At 41.3% G+C, this 19224-nt stretch overlaps 1 protein-coding gene across 1 annotated transcript in view; it reads right to left on the bottom strand.

The window, feature by feature from the left end:
• The window catches only part of LOC142142551 (vomeronasal type-2 receptor 26-like), a 42282-nt gene extending 33900 nt beyond the window's left edge, over window positions 1–8382 (bottom strand). The window contains exon 1 of the mRNA XM_075200430.1: window positions 8038–8382. Coding sequence (XP_075056531.1) covers window positions 8038–8382 — 345 coding nt within the window. The remainder of the gene's footprint in view (window positions 1–8037) is intronic.
• Between the last annotated feature and the right edge of the window lie 10842 nt (window positions 8383–19224).

Below are 19224 nucleotides of genomic sequence, written 5' to 3'. Positions count from 1 at the left end.
ATTCCCGGTTACAGGACTTTTCTCTGGCGGCACCCACTTTGTGGAACTCCCTTCTTCGCACAATAAGACTTTCATCTAGTCTTCAAACCTTCAAGCATTCTCTGAAAACCCATCTTTTCAGACAAGCTTATAATTTTCCTCAACCGCCATCCTAATCCCCCTAGATTCCCCTATTACCACCCTCTACACAGCTAATACAAGACAACAACCCTCTAACCAACATTGCTGTGTAATTGTTCATACTGCGCACTCAATAATTTTACTTTTGCATTCTAGATGGACTAATGTGCAATATGATGCAGCACTTATCCTTCTTTATAAAACTCCCATTGTCCCATAGATTGTAAGCTTGCTAGCAGAACCCTCTTACCTCTCTGTCTATAGGTATTACCTAGTAATGTTTTATTACTGTTTGTTCCCAATTGTAAAGCGCTAAGGAATTTGCTGGTGCTATACATATATATATGTTGATGATGTTGACGATGATGAACACCAATGATGGAAATCCTGCACTGACTCGGACTTCATTCACTTTGAATTCAACTTTTCCTTTTACTATTATGCCCTCCTATTTCACATTCCTAATCTTCTCCCTGTCCAACAATCCCCAGCACATCTGCCCTAATGTTAACTCTCTTCTGTGTCCTCCCTCTACTTCACCCCCCTCATCAATCACAGCTCCTGAGTTTGCCTCCTATTTTAAAGACACAATTAATTCCATCCACAAGATGATATGTTTTCACCAGGTTTGCCTACACTCCTTACCACTCCCTCTGCCACCCTCAGCTCCTATACTCACTCTTCTCTATTCCCCTTCTTTTACAACTTGCTCCCATGACCCTGCTCCCTCGAAGCTTCTCAGCTCCCTGTTGTCCAACACCTGTAATCACCTTGCTCACCTCTTGTTTTCACTGGTGTCTTTCCCTTGGCGTTCAAGAATGCTCTCATTTTCTCTATTCTCAAAAACCCTCCTGTGACCTGAAAAACGGTTGTCACCTTAACCAGCCTGCACCTCGTGTCTCAAAAAATGTGACTTTAACAAAATATACTTTAACATATATATATATATATATATATATATATATATATATATATATATATATACCTTTTTTAGTTTGTCCCAGAACCCCAGAGTACAAGTGCAGTCTTCCATTACTTGGGAGTAAAGTTACCCCATGTTTACAATGTGTTAATAACCGTGGTGTGCTTTGTGATTATGTGTGGTAATGCCATAGCATTGCTACAATATTTAAATTAATATATATTTTTTTAAAGGTGACATTTGACAAGATGGACCTCCTATGCCACCCTGTCCTTTGTTGCTGGGGACCAGCTGGGCTTGCCTTGCCACTGTCCCCTTTCTTTATCTTAAATTGCGCCAATCTAACCTCAGTAGGAGGGGCTTGCTGCCACCACTAGACTCCTTCGCCGGCTTCTAGATCTACTTCCTTCTGGGTAACTTTTTGCTGCTGGTGTTTCCCCTCGCTGGGCACCTGGGCTAGTACCCCTGACCTCTTCATTTAGATCAGGGTTGCTGTGCATTGTTTCCCCTGGCCTTCCACACTGACCAGAGCTGATGGTATGCTGGGTCCCAACCTCAGAATAGCCGGATAACAGATTAGATTGGTCTAATCTGTAGGTTACAGAAATTGCCGCAGATAAGTAAGTGTCAAAGTAGTGTCTTGAAGTAATGATGTTTTATTGGCTCAAGTGTCCTAGTAAGGACAGTTACACTAGTTTTTGGTATTAGTATTCTCCTGAAAAGTACAGATGGTATAATAATACTGCATTACATGGTCAAACAGACTAATGTTATACAGTTTTACACAGATAGTCTGGCAGGAAGTAATTCAGCCTACTGTCCCTCTAACCAATCCAGGTCCTTCATGCATCCTGCACATAACTCAGACGGGAGGGGTTTAACATCTTTTTACATTGCTGCTACCGGCACCACAACTTCTAAAGTTTTATATTGAATGTTTACCATCAGAATATAACTTTTTCTCTAGCCTTGCTTTTAACGCAATTTGACTTGCAAAATTCACATTAATCTGTGATCCCTAGCATCATGAGTCTTACACACATAGGCGGTCTATCAGAAAGTCTAATTACCCCTCTTGTGTTTTCAGAATCAGCAGACGTGTTGGTCACTGAACAATGAAAAGGTCTAATTAACATGAGATTACCTGTCTCTAGACAGTTTCAAAAACACATCCCCTCCACACATATTTGGGATTTCCTATAGAAAAGTTAAACACACAACATGGCATACTGTCTCAGAAATTAGTACAGTTCTAATACACAGTATCTAAAATCAGTACATTTTCAATGGTACAATTGGGGCACTGTGCTAATAATTTAAATATATTTATACAATAAGTTATTTCTAAGTGTTCCAGCCACATGGCCAGATGGGTTTTGTGTAAGGATTAGGGGTGATTTGGTTCCTGGATTCAAATGATGGGGCTATAGCTACATTCCATCCATCTCCTGCCCTGATCAGCTAGAGGCTAGTTCTCCCTGAAAACGCTTGTAAGAGGTTAATACTGGAGTGTCACTTAATTATGCCGGCCTAGCCCCTTAACCTGAGTATGTCCCCACTGTGTCATGTTGTGGCCAGCTAAACACAATGGAGTAAAAAATATAGGAAACCTGGGGGTGTATGACAGATGCTAAATCCCTGAGGGATAGAAAATCTGAGCCCACCTTGTGGGTTAGTCCCAATAGAGTGGGAAATATAACTATTTAAAAGGAGGGAGCCAACCGTGTGGCAGTTGTCTCACAGTGGAGAGAAAAGGACGGAGTGCAGATGTTGCTGTGTTGGTGAGTTCACATTTGGCAGATTTTGGCATCTGCAGGATTAGTGCTTGCTGACGATTTATCAGTGCATCACCCCCTGAGTCTGATATCTTGGTGGGCCTGTTGGAGCAGGGGGACTTTGTATCAGATTCCTACCACACTGTTAGAGTGAAAGATAATTGGTCCAAGTAGGCATGACTCAAGGATTCAGAAGAAAAGGTGACTGAAGTTCTTTGGGCTAGAAAGGGGAAGGGGACAAGTTTTTTTATTATACCTTCCTGGCTTTTGCTTAAAGTGCATTTTTATTCTGGTGTTTTGCATAATAATAAAAGTATCATTCTACTTTATAACTGCTATGCCTAAGTGATAGGTGACCTCTAAGTGGAACTGAACATACGTCCCTGGTATAGTAAGGCACCATTGGGGGCCAGCCAGTGTAGAGAGATTATAGTTGGGTCTGATAAATCCAGTATCTTCACAGCTCCCTTGACCTATCTTCTATCTCCAAATACCATCCCACACCTTGCCCCTTTCTCTTTCTACAATTTAACAGGCCTACCAGGTCTGAGACCCACCAGCAACTCCACATGGTTCAGATTTCTGTTAGAAAGATGGATGAAGTAATTTCAGGATCAGAATAAGAAATCACAATGAAGCTGGTGAGAGACAAAACTATAAACCAAACTCTGGAAATCCTTGAACACCACTAGTCCCTCCTCTATTAAAGTGTCCAAATTTCCCCTTGGTAGAATACCACTCTACATAGCTAGTCTTAAGACAGTTTGGTGTGAGATTGACTGGGATAAATCAATGTATTGGTGGAGGCAGAGATTAGGGTGCTCCCCACATGGGCTGGTGCCTCCAAGTCTACTAGAGTCCAGATGAGAAAAAATAAAAGAAAATATTCTTAATCATCAAGGAACACAATTAATTCCACAGGATTCAGTAAGACAACAGGATGGAATAGCCACTGTGTTCATTGCTGTCAGACTTTCTCTATTTTGTACCTAAAGGCTCTGTCTTTGGCCACCTGTTCTTCTCTCTCTACACTACCTAGCTCAGCAAACTTATTAAATTTTGTGGCCTCCATTACTACTTTAAAGTTGATGACACAACAAAATCCTGGTCCATTCATACATAAAATCTTGACCATGTTAAGGCTCGTGGCTATTCACATTAGCTTCCAGAACAGATCTTCACCTATAGCAGCCACCTTTCCCGTAGAATTAGATTTGCTCACAGGTACTCGAATGCCACCAGGTCTAACTCTTAGTATAGTGGAAGTTTATATGCGGGTGATTGCAGGCGGTGGCCAAAATAGGAACGGATGGTCAGGAGCAGTCCGGGTGCAGGGGTCCATAGTGAGTAGACTAAACTGGTCAAAAGATCCGAGCTGGCAGCAAACAGGAATCTCCAGAAAAAATGCTAAGATTCAGGGCATTCAGAATACAGACAGGGACCAGAAACAAGCCAGGGGTTACTACAGAGGTCAATCAGAAGTTCAACAGAGTATCCACAGAGCAGGTCAGCAATACACAGCATGAACATTATAGCCTTAAATATAGATATGAGCAGCCTAGGGCAGCAGCCCTTTAACTAGCCCCCAGAGACTAATTAATTAATGAGACCCCCATGAGCACATGCCTAACTGGCAGCAATTGCCTGGATGCGGCGCTGATGCAGAGAGCATCCCGACTGTTGCCCTGGTGACAACCAGGAAGAGGAGGAAGTGACGCCCCGGGCATCATGGCAACAATAGGGATGCAGACCAGCAGTAAGCAACAAGCCGTGCTGGCTTGTAACAGACTACTACAACAGTACCCCCCCCCCTTGATGAGGGGTCAAGACACTCCACCATTACCATGAACGCTCTTCTAAGCCATAACCGTTCTATTGTACCAGGAACTGGACTTGTCATTGGACTGTTTTTGAGTTGATATTTTTTGCTATAATAAATTCCTGATGTCCGTTGACCTTAACAGTGCGAGGTGTATGAACATGGTTGGGCATGATCTTGTGAGGCAAGGTTTGAGAAGAAAAGAAGTACAGTATTAAGAATTCAGATGGAGCGTCAGAGATCCAACCTGAAGGCTACAGGTTTAACTTGTTTAATGATGACAAATGGTCCAATGAATCTGGGACCAAGTTTCTTGCATGGTTGTCTGAGAATAAATGCTCCGTGTTCTGAGCCAGATCCTGTCCCCATTCTTAAGAGAACACTGCCTACGATGCAGGTCTGCAAAGTGCTTGCACCTAAAAGAGGCTTGTTTAAGAGCAAAATGAACCTTCCTCCATATTTTAGTGAGGCAAATAACAGTACTATGAGTGCCAGGCTGCTGTAAAAATGTCAGAGAGGCTAATGATTTGGCCCCAGGATGGAAACGAAGGTTGCAGAAGATGGGGGAGACACGTGTAGAGGAATGACAGGCATTATTGTATGTGAACTCTGCCCATGTAAGCAGTGTGGTCCAAATGTCGTGGAACTTTGAGACATATAAATAGAGGAATTGTTCTAAGGATTGGTTAACCCTTTCAGTTTGTTTGTTTGACTGTAGGTGGTAGCCTGAGGATAACTAGAGCTTAATTCCAAGCAAGGCACAAAAGACCTCCAGAAACTGGCGACAAATTGAGATCCACGCTCTGACACAATTTTGACCGAAAATCCATGTAACTGGAAAACATGCTGGGCAAGGGAGGCCAGAATTTTAGCTTATAGCAATCCAGCCAGTGGGATGAAGAGGGCCATTTTACTGAACCAGTCCTGAATTAACCAAATGGTGATGCACCCAGAGGACCGACATAGATCAACATTAAAGTAAATGGATAAATGTGTCCAAGGTCTTGCCGGAATGGACAAGTGCACGAGTTGTACTGAAGGACAACTACAGAATGATTTGTTCCTTGTGCAGACCTCCCAAGAAAGCACAAACTCCCTCACATCAGCAGGCAAAGATGACCACCAGACTACACGGATAGACTCTAGATGGTTTTAGAAACTCCATGATGTCTAGAAGTTCTGCTATCATAACATTCAATTAGAACCGCCCTTCTAAGATGATCGGGAACAAACAGTCTGTCAACAGGAGTTCCGGGAGGTGCCAGGTGTTGGAGTTTGTGAAGGGTTGTGCCCAGATCTTGATTTAACCCAGAAACAATGGAAGTAGCAGGAATGATTGGGAAGGATTCAAGAGCAGTGGGGTGTGTAGATACGAAACTGCGAGATAGGACATCAACCTTGATGTTTTTAGATCGCCAACAAAAGGTAATAATGAACCAGAAACGGGTGAAAAAGAGGGCCCATCGAACTTGCCTGGAGTTCAAGATCTTCACAAATTGGATGTACTGGAGGTTTTTATGATCCCCGAAGTAGGAGATCTGATGAGCTGCTCCCTATAGCCAGTGTCGCCACTCCTCGAATGCCCATTTGATAGCCAATAACCCCCGATTGTCTATATCATAGATAGCCTCTGTGGATGAGAATTCCGGAAGAGATACGCACAAAAGTGCAGTCTTTAATCCTGAGGATGCTTTTGAGAAAAAATAGCTCCAGCCCCAACATCTGAGGCATCAGCTTCAATGGCAAATGGGAGTTCTGGATTTGGATGCTTGAGGACATTAGTGGAGAGAAAAGCATTCTTTAGAACCTTGAAAGATGCCAAAGTCGCAGGTGAACAATTAACTGTGTCATCCCCTTTACAGCTAAGGGCTGTGATGGGTGCCACCTGGACAGGAAATGAACGGACGATCCTCCGGTAATATTTTGGAAAGCCCATGAATTTTTATATGATCTTCAGGTTTGCAGGGAGTACACAATCTTGGATTGCATGGACCTTGCTGTGATCCATAGGGAACCTACTAGGGGAGATGACATACCCCAGGAGTGTAACTTGCATAATCTCTAACTTGCACTTCTCGAACTTAGCGTAAAGTTGATGTTGACTGAGTTAAAGGAGCACCTCATGAACTTGCTGCCTATATTGAATCGGAGACTCAACAAGACGATCTTGGAATGTTGTCAAAACTCATTAATTAGATCTTTAAAAACCGCTGAGTCATTGCAGAGACTGACTAGCATGACCAAAGATTCGCAGTGTCCCGAGTGAATATTAAATGCAGTTTTCTGCATTTCCCCTTCTCCTATCAGGACAAGATAATAAAATCCTCGTAAATCGATCAGAGAAAAAAGATTGCGGCCTGTATAAGAGGATCAAAAAAGACTGAAATAAGAGGGAGTATATTTGTGTTTCTTAATGTACTTTTGTTCAGGTCACGGAAGTCTATATAGGACCTCAGGCTCCCATTCTTACTCGATAGAAAGAAACACCTGCTCCTTCTGGTAACTTAGAGGGCCTGATAAACCTTTACGTCCTCCTCCATCGTCTTGGTCTCCGGGGTTGAAAGTGTGTAAGGTCTTTAGGTAGCTTAGAACCAGGAATAATTTTCATTTCACAGTCATAATCTCGATGAGGGGGAATAGAGTCTGTCTTCTTCTTCGAGAACACATCTCAGAAATCCTGCTAAGGAAATGGAAGCAGTTACAGACAAGGCTGTAAGACCCGGAGGGGCAAAGTTAAACTGGTAGAGGAGCAGGTGGCACTCCATCATATAATCTCCCCCTTACAATAATGGAGTTATGGGTCTGAAGCCAGGGATGGTCCAGAATCAAAGAAACAGATGGGCATTAGATTAGGTAAAAAGAGAGGGTTTTGGAATGGAGGGTACCCACCTAAACCTGTATAGGTGGTTTCCTGGCGAGGTTTCTGCCCCAATCAAAGGGTTACCATACAAACCGCAGACAGTGATGCTTGATTCCAATTTAGCTGAAGCGATACCCAAGGTCTGGGCAATCTACACATTGAGAAAATTACTGGCTGTGCCACTGTCTAAGAAGGCTAAAACAGAGATGGAATGGGATCCATATGTGGGGTGAGTAGGAATCAAAACAGAATTTTTGGAAGAGACTCTTTGAAGACCTAGGTGCACCTCTTCCTCAATGTCTAGATCTAGTCTTTTCCTGCCTTGTCAGGACAAGAGCGAAGTAGGTGACCCTTGTTGCCACCGTGCAGGCAGAAACCCAGGGAGCGTTGCCTAGATCTTTCCTCTGGAGAGAGGCGATAAGCTCCCAACTGCATGTGTTCAGGACAGTCAAGTTCATCATAGAGTAAACTCAGGGCATTAAAGAAGACTGCAGAGTAGGACTAATCGGAGCAAGACTGAAGGACCAGGACTGAGGGTCACCTTGGAGAAGAGAGATGATGATGCCAACCCTTTGTTGTTCAGAGCCTGAGGTCTAAGTAGAAAATAAAGCTTGCAGCTCTCCTTAAAGTTGAGGAACCGAGTTCTGTGCCCAGATAATCGGTCTGGTAATTTTAACTTAGGCTCTACCGCAGGTGCCAGGATGGTTTGTGAGGCCTTTAAGGCTTCCTCCTGATCAGACAACCAGAGCGAGAGATCCTGAAACACTTGCAAAATGGTCTGAATCTGACCAGCTAAGACTTGAGACAGACTGAGATTTGTTTGACTGGGGTCCATCAGACATAATCTTCCAATTTCTTGAAGGCTATTTATAATGTTATGGTCCATGGCTATTTATGTGAGCTTTCAGAACAGGTGACAGGGTCTTCGCAGATAGCAGCCACCTTCCCCATAAAACTAAATTTGTTCACAGGCACTTGGATGCTCTCAGGTCTTAACTCTTAACGTAGTGGAAGCTTATATGCAATACCATGGCAGGTGGTAGGAGGCAGTGGACAAGATAGGAATGGAAAGGTCAGAAGCAGTCCAGGTTCAGGGGTCCATAGCGAGTAACTAAACAGGGACAGGCCAAAGGGTAATAGCAATTTACAGAAACAAAGCCATCGGTTAGGGCAATTAGAATACAAACAGGGTCCAGAAAAAAGCTAGGGATCATAACAGAGATAAATCAAAAGTTCAGCAGAATATCCACAGAGCAGGTCAGCAATGCACAGCATGATCTATAAAACCGTCAGGGAAACTAAGCCCTCCCTGCCTTAAATAGGGAAATGAACCAATGGGCAGCCTAGGGCAGCAGCCCTGTAATTAGCCCTCAGAAGCTAATTAATGAAGCCCCCTGAGCATGTGTCCAGCTGTCAGCAGTTGCTAGGATGTGGTGTTGATACAGAGGAGCATTCCATCGTTGCCTTGATGATGGCCGGGACGAGGAGAAAGTGATGTTCTGGTCGTTATGGCAATGACCGGGATGTGGACCAGCAGTGAAAAACGAGCCGTGGTGCCTAATAACTGACTACTGCAACATGCTTCTCATTGGCATTCCTGACTCCCACCTTCATTCCATCCAAAATGTTGCGGCTAGGCTCATCTTCCTCTCCCGTCGCTCTACCACCACCAGTCCTCTACATAAATCCATTCACTGACTGCCTATAAATTGAGTTCAAGAGCCTTGCCCTCACTTACAAAGCCCACACCAACACATCTCCTTCATACATCTCTGAACTTGTCTCAAGGTATTCCATTACCTGGCCACTCCACTGTCTCTAACTTATGCCTCTCTTCACTTCTCATTGTGTCCTCCCACTCTCACCTCCAAGACTCTTCCTCTGCTGTCTACCACCTTTTCAACTCCCCACCCAGCCTCGACAATGTGCCCCTTATCTACAAAACTTCAAAAGCTCCCTCAAAACTTACCTCTTCATGCATGCAAATACTACCATATCTTCATCATCCTGTCCATCACCTCCTCTTCCTTTGCCCACCTTCTCAATTTTGTTCCAGTTATTAAAAATATCTCTCACCACCCCTCCTTCCAGAATGTAAGCTGAGGTGACATTCCGTTTAACACACATACATGCTTGTTGATATATTGTTATAGTAACATATTTTTGACCATTTGACCGTTTTTTTCTTTAAAGAAATCTACTAATATGATTTAAAAAAATGGAAGCTATTGAGTAAAACATAGATGTTTATTTTCTTTCTTCAGCTACCTTAGGTGAAGATGCTGATACAGAGAAAGTAGAAGATGACCTTACGGAGATGAACCGTGATGTGGAAGTGCCTCTGATGGAAGAGGAAGTAGGGGGCAGTGGGCTGGATGGCCGCTTTCTGGATTTCTGCACTAAAATGCACCAAACTAAGCAAACACTAGAAAGCACCATCCAGGACATAATCACTACATTAACCCACATCCATCACACATTCCAAAACATAGACACTAACTTGACCAGTTACACCGACCTTTATCACAATATCTCACTATCAACCGCCGTGGCCCAATGCCACATGTTTCGCTGCCTGTACCTATGACACATGCTACCACTCCTTCCCTTAGGACATAGGTTTCTGCCCAATTTTTCTCCTGGAGCCATTAAATATAGATCATTATCCTCCCCAACTTTACCCCTCCCAAGATTATACTCACTATCATACCCAACTTTACTACGCTGGCGCAATGCCCCCTTCAGTCCAAATGCCTTGTGTTTCCCAAATGTTCTCTGCTGTCCAAATGCTCTCTGTTTCCCAAATGCTTAATTCACCAAATGTTATGCAAATTCTTCATCCATGTATGGATTTAAAATAGGAGTGAGGAGCCAAAGTCAGAAAGGGTACAGGTTGTCACCTATAAAAGAAAATTTAAAATATATTATTATTGAGTAACAAAACATATAAACAACTAGGAAGATCCTTTAACATGTTATAGTGCTATTGTAATGGTACAATATTTGACAACTGAATATACAAATACACCATATCGCAAAGAGTGCTATTATTTTGCAAAGGTGGTAGACCTGTCAGTTATGACTACAATGTATACCAATGTATTTAGGACAACAAAGAATTATTTGCAAATAATTTAATATAAAATAGTACCTAATAGCCACTCATGACTATATTACTAATGAACACAATTCATGTGCAAACTAAAATGATAGTTGCAACTGCCTATAACTTGAAGGGCGAAACGGGGGAGGAGAGGGGTGAACAAACATAAGCAAGGTACAATTAGGGCGAGCCAAAGCAGATCAAATTCTGAATTACTCGTAAGTATGCTTGGTTTCAGCTGTATCGCTTACACCAACTATGGGGCAGGCATAAGAGCCTACTGATAGTGATGACAGTCACTGCATAGTCTTTATTTTAAAAACTATACATATGTGTGATGCTACATAGCACAGAACATGTTTATGTAAGTAAGATAGGCTTTAAAAATGCATTATATATACAGTACACGCTAAAAGCACAGGGAACAGGGAAGCAGGGAACTACAGAGGTGATGAATGACTCAATTTGTTCCATAGGTAATCAGGGGACATTGGAGCAGACAAAATTTGCATCACCTGGGCAGGCTCTGCAAGCTCTGTATTAGGAGCTATGGGTACCAGGGTCCTTATCCTTCCTCTGATGATGACCACTGCTGTCAGTACTGTGTGCTGCCTTGTTCGTTGTCAGTATGCCAAGGAAGATAGAACAGGAGTCCAAGTGGAAGCCATGGAATCTAGGGGTTTGGGATCACACGGGCAACAAAGAGAGAGATGATACGACTGTATCTGTATTACAGATGACAGAAACAACTGCAAACAATGAAAACTATATCTGGTAAATAATTTAAAACAACACTGAACTGACCATCACACTTCAATCAACCCAAAGCTCTGTATCAGGGTGATAGGGACCTGAACCCCAGTCACCCATCTCCAGTAGCCTCACCAGGTGGACAGATCTACAAGCAACTACCGATTCAGCAGGTTTTCCTTCCAGCAAGTTTCTGTTCAGAAGATGCTCCTGGGTGGCAGAAGATCAAGCAAGCTGGTAAGAGATGACACTCTAACACCAGTCTCAATGGAATGTTCCCCTGCATAGCCTCTTAATAAACAGTTCAAAATTCCCAAAAGGAAAAGTCCCAATCTGCAGGGTTATTCCCAGGTCACCTAGGATCCAATTAGCTGGAAAATTAAGAGGGTTGGAGCCAGTGGCGGATCCAGGGGGGACGATCGGGGCAATCGCCCCCCTAGCAGGGGCTTGCTGCCGACGGCTGCACATTAAGTGCAGGTCCGCTCGGCAGTGACAGTGTGCTGCCCGGATGCTCTGATTGTGTTTCAATCAGAGCACAATCAGAGCAGCCGGGCAGCACACTGTCACTGCCGAGTGGACCTGCACATAGTGTGCAGCCGCCGGCAACCTCAGATGTCAGAAAGGGGGGCAGGGCCAAAATCAAACCCCCCCCTAAATTGCCCCAGATACAACAATTTTCTACATCCGCCCCTGATTGGAGCTGGAGGGGAGAGAAGGAATCATCTTGTGGTGTCCATCCTGCTGTGTTTGAGCACGGAAGTCTGCCACAGTTTCAGAGAGAACAATAGTGGTTTATTGATGAAGAGAGCTTCCCTGTTTTAACCCCTTCTGTGATTATTTCACATAGAAGGGTTTTCAAACAGCTCAGAATTTCTGTTTTCCCTGTATGATGGTACTTGACCAGGAAATAGAGAAGCTTCCATTTGTAATCCACGGGAATATGTGCAACCCACCTGGCTATATACAAGAGGCTGGCGGGATTGTGTCCATATAGTTCCTCAGATTGATGAACAATTGTCTATGTCTCTAACACTAAGTTATAGTGCAAAACTTAAAACACAAATAAAACACTGTGCAGGTGATGTCTGGCTGACATCTGGGTGGAGTTTCCCTGTCCAGCCCATGATGTCACATGTGTGTAATCTGTGTCCCAGTGATGTGATTTATGCCCCCATTGTGTACATCATCATTGTTATTCTTTATTTATATGGAGCCACAGATTCCGTAGTGCCTGACAGATGGACAGAGATGAACAGCATGTAAACAACAAACATAGAAACATAGGGCCTGATTAATTAAGGAAAGTTTAGCAAGAAATTGAGTAAGTCTTCTTACTTAAGTTAATTAAGTGCAAATGAGTTTATTATTTTGCACATAAGGAAAATACTGGCTGTTTTTTCATGTAGCACATAAAAACTTGATAGTTTATTTGTACACTGAAATTTCAAGTTGATCTAGGAAAAAAAAAGCCAGTATTAAACTTATGTGCAAAATAACAAATTAAAAATGAATTTTGCATTGTAACATGGTTTTGTCCAGGAGAAAACTTAAGCAAAAAAAAATTGAGTACTTTCCTTAATGAATAAGGCCCATAGTAACATCGCAGGTTCAGGAATCCATTTTGACTTTCACTCAACTTTCAGGATCCATTTTTCCCTCACAATCCATCCTCTGACAATTAATTTGTCACAACCATCCCCACAGGTCAGCTATACAACTTACCCGGATTCATTGCTCATGTTCACTGATGGGTTTCTATTATTCTAAACTTTGCATAGGGCCCATCCTAATGTGTGAGGAACTACTCATTTGAAAAGACCACTTCAAATTTAGGTATTTCTCTTCTATTCACAGGCAGATAGGTGGGCAAAAAGTGATTGTATATAGACCGACTAACCTCAAAATTGCCCTTATATAATATGGCTTTAAAACAATTTGGTAAATTGTAAATTCAAAAAATAGCAGGAAATTATAACATTCCTGATATCAGAGCTGCTATTCCTTCACCTAAGAACCCCAATGGATTACAAGCTTCTCCTCCTATCTTTCTAACCTTATCCTGTCATTCTTCTATTGCATTAATGTGTCCTTCTATAGTATCCTCATTGTCAGATAAAAGGTGCAACATTCTTGCCCCATCAAAACACATGTCCCTCCTTCTGAGGATAGCACCTGATCTTAGGCAAACCTGTTCTTCAAGAATACTTTACGTATATGGGCTTCTTCATTCTTTTCCCTCAATGGATGGTTGGTTTCATTAACTATTTTATCCACATAGTCAGTGTCTTCCTCTAACCTCTGACACAATACCCACCACTACCTGTGGTAAAAGGGAATACAGAAACTGTTCTCATCTATATTTTTATACTATGTTTTTCCATTCCTACAGAAAAAAGTGTAGGATTAATGTTGCAAGGACTACCTTGGAGAGTTTTACTTATCCTTAACAAGGGAGCTACTTTGGCGATGATACAATCACCTATCCCACCCACTGGTAGCCATGAATACACACTAGTACCTCAAAACCAATAAAACCCCCGAGGAAGAGGAGTTCCTGTGAAAGCCACACATCTGACTATTGTAGCCAAAAACTGATGAGTATTATTGCCACTCATGTTGAATGGGTTTAACCTGTGTATATTAGTTCTTTCTCTGAATATCATTACCATTGTATAATTGATGTTCCCAAGGTGGTCTTTAAAGATGGAAGGCAATCCTTTCTCGTTATTTAAAATTAAATATCTTTGGAGCAATTTTTATTTCCTAATAGTTGTTTTCTATGCTTAATTACGATCTGTTTTTTACCCCCTCAATGACTACTATCCGAACAATGAAATCATTAAATCAGATACAAATTGTTGGCAAACCAATACTTTTAACTTCTTCTAGTGGATGTGAATCAACCTGTCCTTCTGGGCTAATAATGTCATAATGGTACTTCACCCATTCTCCCAAGTCATACCTAAGCATCTCGTCCCAGGAAAGAGAAATTGCTTCGAGGGGTATACCAGACTCAGAGTCCATGACCAAATTGGTGCAAATACAAAAGTTAGTGTCATTATTAGTTTTTGCAATAGCTCTACTGATAGTCAGAAATGAATTCTTTCCTTTTGCCTCCTGCCCATGGTCTGTGATATACAGTCTTAGCATGGCTTAAGGGACCAACATAAGTAGCATCACCAGCTTCATCTTCATGAGTTGAGGAGACTACTCCTTTCTGTTTTAGATGGCACAAAGTGGCGTAATTATTAGTCCAGCAGCTAAAGGGTCAGTGCTCACTTAGTGAAGGGGCTGTAGATTGTCTGAGGTTTTCAGTAGAATGTCTTCAGCTGTAGTGCGAGGTGTAGGGTTCTGTACCTTTTTACAATGAAAGGCGTGTATGCATGTAGAGAAAGAAGCGTGAGAGCTGAACAAGGCTAGGATAGATATCATTGTTAAAATATTGGTTCTGATAAAAGTTTGTATCATGCTCTGATATTTTCCAGTACTGAAGACATTATGAATTTCTGTCTAGGATTTGTTGATTGCATGAGATAATTGTAGGAGTCGGCAGTCATATGTCTGTCCTCTTGTTAAATGACTACATGTATTGTGAGTTAACTCCTAATGTCATTCATACTCGAGGGGAAAACTCTTAAGCATGGAGAAGATCGAACAATGATCAACTTATCTACCTCAAATGAAGATCTGTACATGGGCCATAATAGTAAGTATTACGTATTACTATAATACTAATATTGTTCATTAGTATTAGGATGGTCACTGTTGCAATTATATATTCTGTAACAGGACATTAGCATATGGAATAGTTTGCAGATGTTCTGCGTCCCGGGAACCATAATACTAAATAGGCAATAAATGTGTCAAAAATAATTTGTGTTTATAAGATTAATGGGTCCAGCCCATCATATTGTATCAATACATAAATTGTTCATTATAGGAGTGCAATTACAACTAACAAAACTTGGATAAGTGCCAGCCCAATGGCTATATAATCTGCTGATATAGTTCTACTAACTATGTCTATTCTTCTATGAACTAGACATCTGTGTGCATGCAAATAAACAGAAGAGTTGCTTTTCATCTGACTCTGTGTTTTAAGAATTTATTTTCATAACTGTTTGGTGTTTCTGCCCTGTAGGACATATGCTCTGAAGTCCAGGATACCGAAGCCTATTTGGAATTTCCGCTGCAGAAACTGTGTAGCCACAGAGGTAAGCATATTCGGCATGTTGGAATAGTACTATAGTTGTTCCTGGTCCTTCAGAGCAAGCTCCAGCAATGGACTCATGTTGTGGGGTAATAGTCAGATGATGCAAATTTATATTTCCTTTTGCATTTTATATTTGCCATTTACATTTTTCAAGTGTTTGTTATTCTACTTACTTTGGTCCTGTGTTGTCTCATTCTGAGGTTATTTTTACATAAGCATTGTTTTAACATAAGTATTAACCATGATGAGCATGTGAGATATGAACGGAATGATTGCATAAGACCTCTGAGTGTATTGTCAAAATGTGTGTGAAAAAAGGGAGTTACAGTAAACCCCAATGAATCATACTATGAGGGGTCTGCGTTGCTATTTCAATGACTAATTCGGGTAGAGATCTCTCACTTTTCTGAGCATTGGGTCACCAAGTCAGCCAGGAGATAGAATAGGGACTTTCACTATCCAGTATTGATTTTAACAAAAGCCATAGAAAGCAAATGTATGTTTGTGGTGATACTTTCGTGAGACCTTCCAATCAGACGTGGTTGCAAGGGTCTGTCTGGAGTACAGTGAAATATAGACTCTTCTTACATTGCGTTGTAAAAAGATATCACATATTCCATCCTTACAATAAAATAACACAAAGATGAAATAAAACATTTAAAAGCCTTTTTGTCTTTCCTCTCTATGCTTAACTTGTTCATAGTAGGAGAACAATTGTCACTAACAAAACTTAGAAAAGTGCAGCCAAAGGGCTTTATAAACTGCTGATATCCTTCTACTAACCCTGTCAAATAAGCCAAAGATTTGCTTGTCATCTGACTCTGTGTTCTGAGAATTTATTTCCTTAACAATGTAGACTTTTCACTCACCTTGATTACCATCGAGGTTGTCAGTAGAATTTGCAGAGAACTGGAATGTAAAAAGTTTTTAATCATCACAAAATCACCCGGCTTTAGCTCAAGTCAGGCGGCTGGATTATTGGGCTGAAAATTATGCCCTCATGTATTGGATTATTTTACTCTGTCTTCTCATATTAACCAGGTATTTTACTGTGCTATTTTGTGCTGTTGAAAGATCAGGAAAAGGGGCCAACATGAGATTAGATTGTCTTCCAAACAAAATTACATATGGTGAGATGTGCAATGGTCCATTAGGTGTAGTCCATATTGAATGAAAGACCAAGGGCAGAGGTTCAAGCCAAAGCAGTCCTGTTTGCTACATTCACTTCTGTAATGTATTTCTTATGGTCTGGTTATACCTTTCAACCTTGCCACTGGACTAAGAGTGATATAGTGTGTGCACCTTTTTTTCTTATATCCATCATGTCACATATCTCCTTAAATACTTTCCCTATAAAATGTGTCACTTGATCAGAGGATATAATTTTGGGTAATCCATACCTACAAACTAATTTTTGTGCAATATCCTTAGCTGTTATTCCAGCTGTGGCTACAGTCACTTGCCAGACCTCAATCTGACCTGAAAATAAATCTACACATACTAGTACATAATGTAGTTGACTCACCTTTGGAACTGAATGAAATCAACTTGTATCACCTGAAATGGTCCCTCTGTAGCAGGAAGGTGTATAGTTACTGTACAAACATATCTCCCAGGATTGTTCTGCAGACATGTAAAGCAGGCATGAATTTATCAGCTATGGCAGTAAACCCTGGGGTATAACAGTAGGTTCTGACCTATTCAGCCATTACACTTACAGAGGTATGGGTGAGAACGTAGGTAACTTGTGTAAATGAGAAGTAAAAGTTCCCTGATGCCACTAGGAAAAAAGGCAGTATTTATCTTATGTGCAAAATAAAAAAATAAAGATTAATTTGCACTTCTTGCATTGTAACATGGTTTTGTCCAGAAGAAAATATGAGTACTTTCCTTAATAAATCAGGCCCATAGTAACATAGAAACAGCTACATGGTGATAAGGAAAATTAACATTTCTGGACACAGAGACAAATGAAAGGACAACCTTTATTACATGCAGAACAGATGTCTAGTCCATACAAGATTAGACATAACAATATGAATATACACAGTTTATATAGCCCATGGGCTGGCACTTATCCAAATTTAATAATAAACAGACACAAGTTCTATAATGAGAAAAAGCATTACAAGACAGTGGAAGTGTAACCAGGAACACATTAATTCTATCATCTCTACAAGAGATTTGACTTTTAGGGCTAGATTTACTAAGCTTCAGGTTTGAAAAAGTGAGGATGTTGCCTATAGCAACCAATCAGATTCTAGCTTTCATTTATTTAGTGCTTTCTACAAAATGACAGCTAGAATCTGATTGGTTGCTATAGGCAACATCCCCACTTTTTCAGACCCGCAGCTTAGTAAATCTAGCCCTTAGTGCCTATTCAGAAATCCTTCTCACTGGATGCAGGAAATATGTTGACTGTTTATGAGTAACATATCTTGATCACTATCTCATCAATTGTCCATAAAGATACAAACATATAACAGTGAGATTTATATAATCCTAAAATTAATTAAAATAAGACATTGCTTATTTATGGAGCATCTGGAGTTATAAAAAACAGTTTCTTGTGAAATCCTTTTTATGACTTATTTTGGCATGAATTACATAAATAGAGTAGATTTGTTAAGCAAAATACATACAGTCATGGCCAAAAGTTTTGAGAATGACACAAATATTATTTTTCATAAAGTCTGCTGCCTCAGATTTTATGATGGCAATTTGCTTATACTCCAGAATGTCACAAAGAGTGATCAGATGAATTGCAATTTATTTCAAAGTCCCTATTTGCTGTGACAATAAACATTATCCCAAAAACAACACTTCCACTGCATTTCAGCCCTGCCACAAAAGGACCAGCTGACATCAGGTCAGTGATTCTCTCGTTAACACAGGTGAGAGTGTTGACGAGGACAAGGCTGGAGATCACTCTGTCATGCTGATTGAGTTGCAATAACAGACTGGAAGCTTTAAAAGGATGGTGGTGCTTGAAATCATTGTTCTTCATCTGTTAACCATGGTTAGCTGCAAGGAAACACGTGCAGTCTTCATTGCTTTGTACAAAAAGGGCTTCACAGTCAAGGATATTGTTGCTGTCACGAGCCGCGGTGGTACGCCGTATCCTAGCGTTATCTAGCAGCCTGAGTGCTTGCATTGGTTACAATGCACTGTTATTTTTCCTTGCGCTTATCTTTGTGGCATAGAGTAGGAGGGTGTAAGGACATCCTCCAACACCAGGGGGAGCTCCCCTATGATTTAAATTGGTTAATTTATATATTTATACATGTTTCTTGTTTATGTTATTATCTATGCCAGTTCTAAGCCAGTCAATTAATTAGCAGCCTCCTGAGGCTGATTGTCTGCCCTGTCCTCCTCTTTTACGATTGGCCCATCTAAGTATTAAAGGCAGGGGAAGCTTAGACTCACTGCCGGTTATAGCGTTCAGTTCCCTGTCTGCTAACCTGCTCCTGTGCTGTTTGGTGTATACCTTCTGGATTGAACTTCTGTGTATGACCCCTGTCTGTATCTTGGAACTCGCCTGTTTGCCTGTGACCCTGATTCATTTGCCTGTACCTTGGACCCCGCTGTATTACCTGTGACCCTGACCTTTGGCGTGTTACCTGATTATTTTGCTTGCTAGTGACCTCTGACCGCTGCTTTCG

Source organism: Mixophyes fleayi, chromosome 3 (assembly GCF_038048845.1).
Source record: "Mixophyes fleayi isolate aMixFle1 chromosome 3, aMixFle1.hap1, whole genome shotgun sequence".
In the NCBI taxonomy this organism is placed as follows: domain Eukaryota; kingdom Metazoa; phylum Chordata; class Amphibia; order Anura; family Limnodynastidae; genus Mixophyes; species Mixophyes fleayi.
The sequence above is the reverse complement of the archived record's forward strand: the minus strand, read 5'-3'. Positions and strand labels throughout refer to the sequence as shown.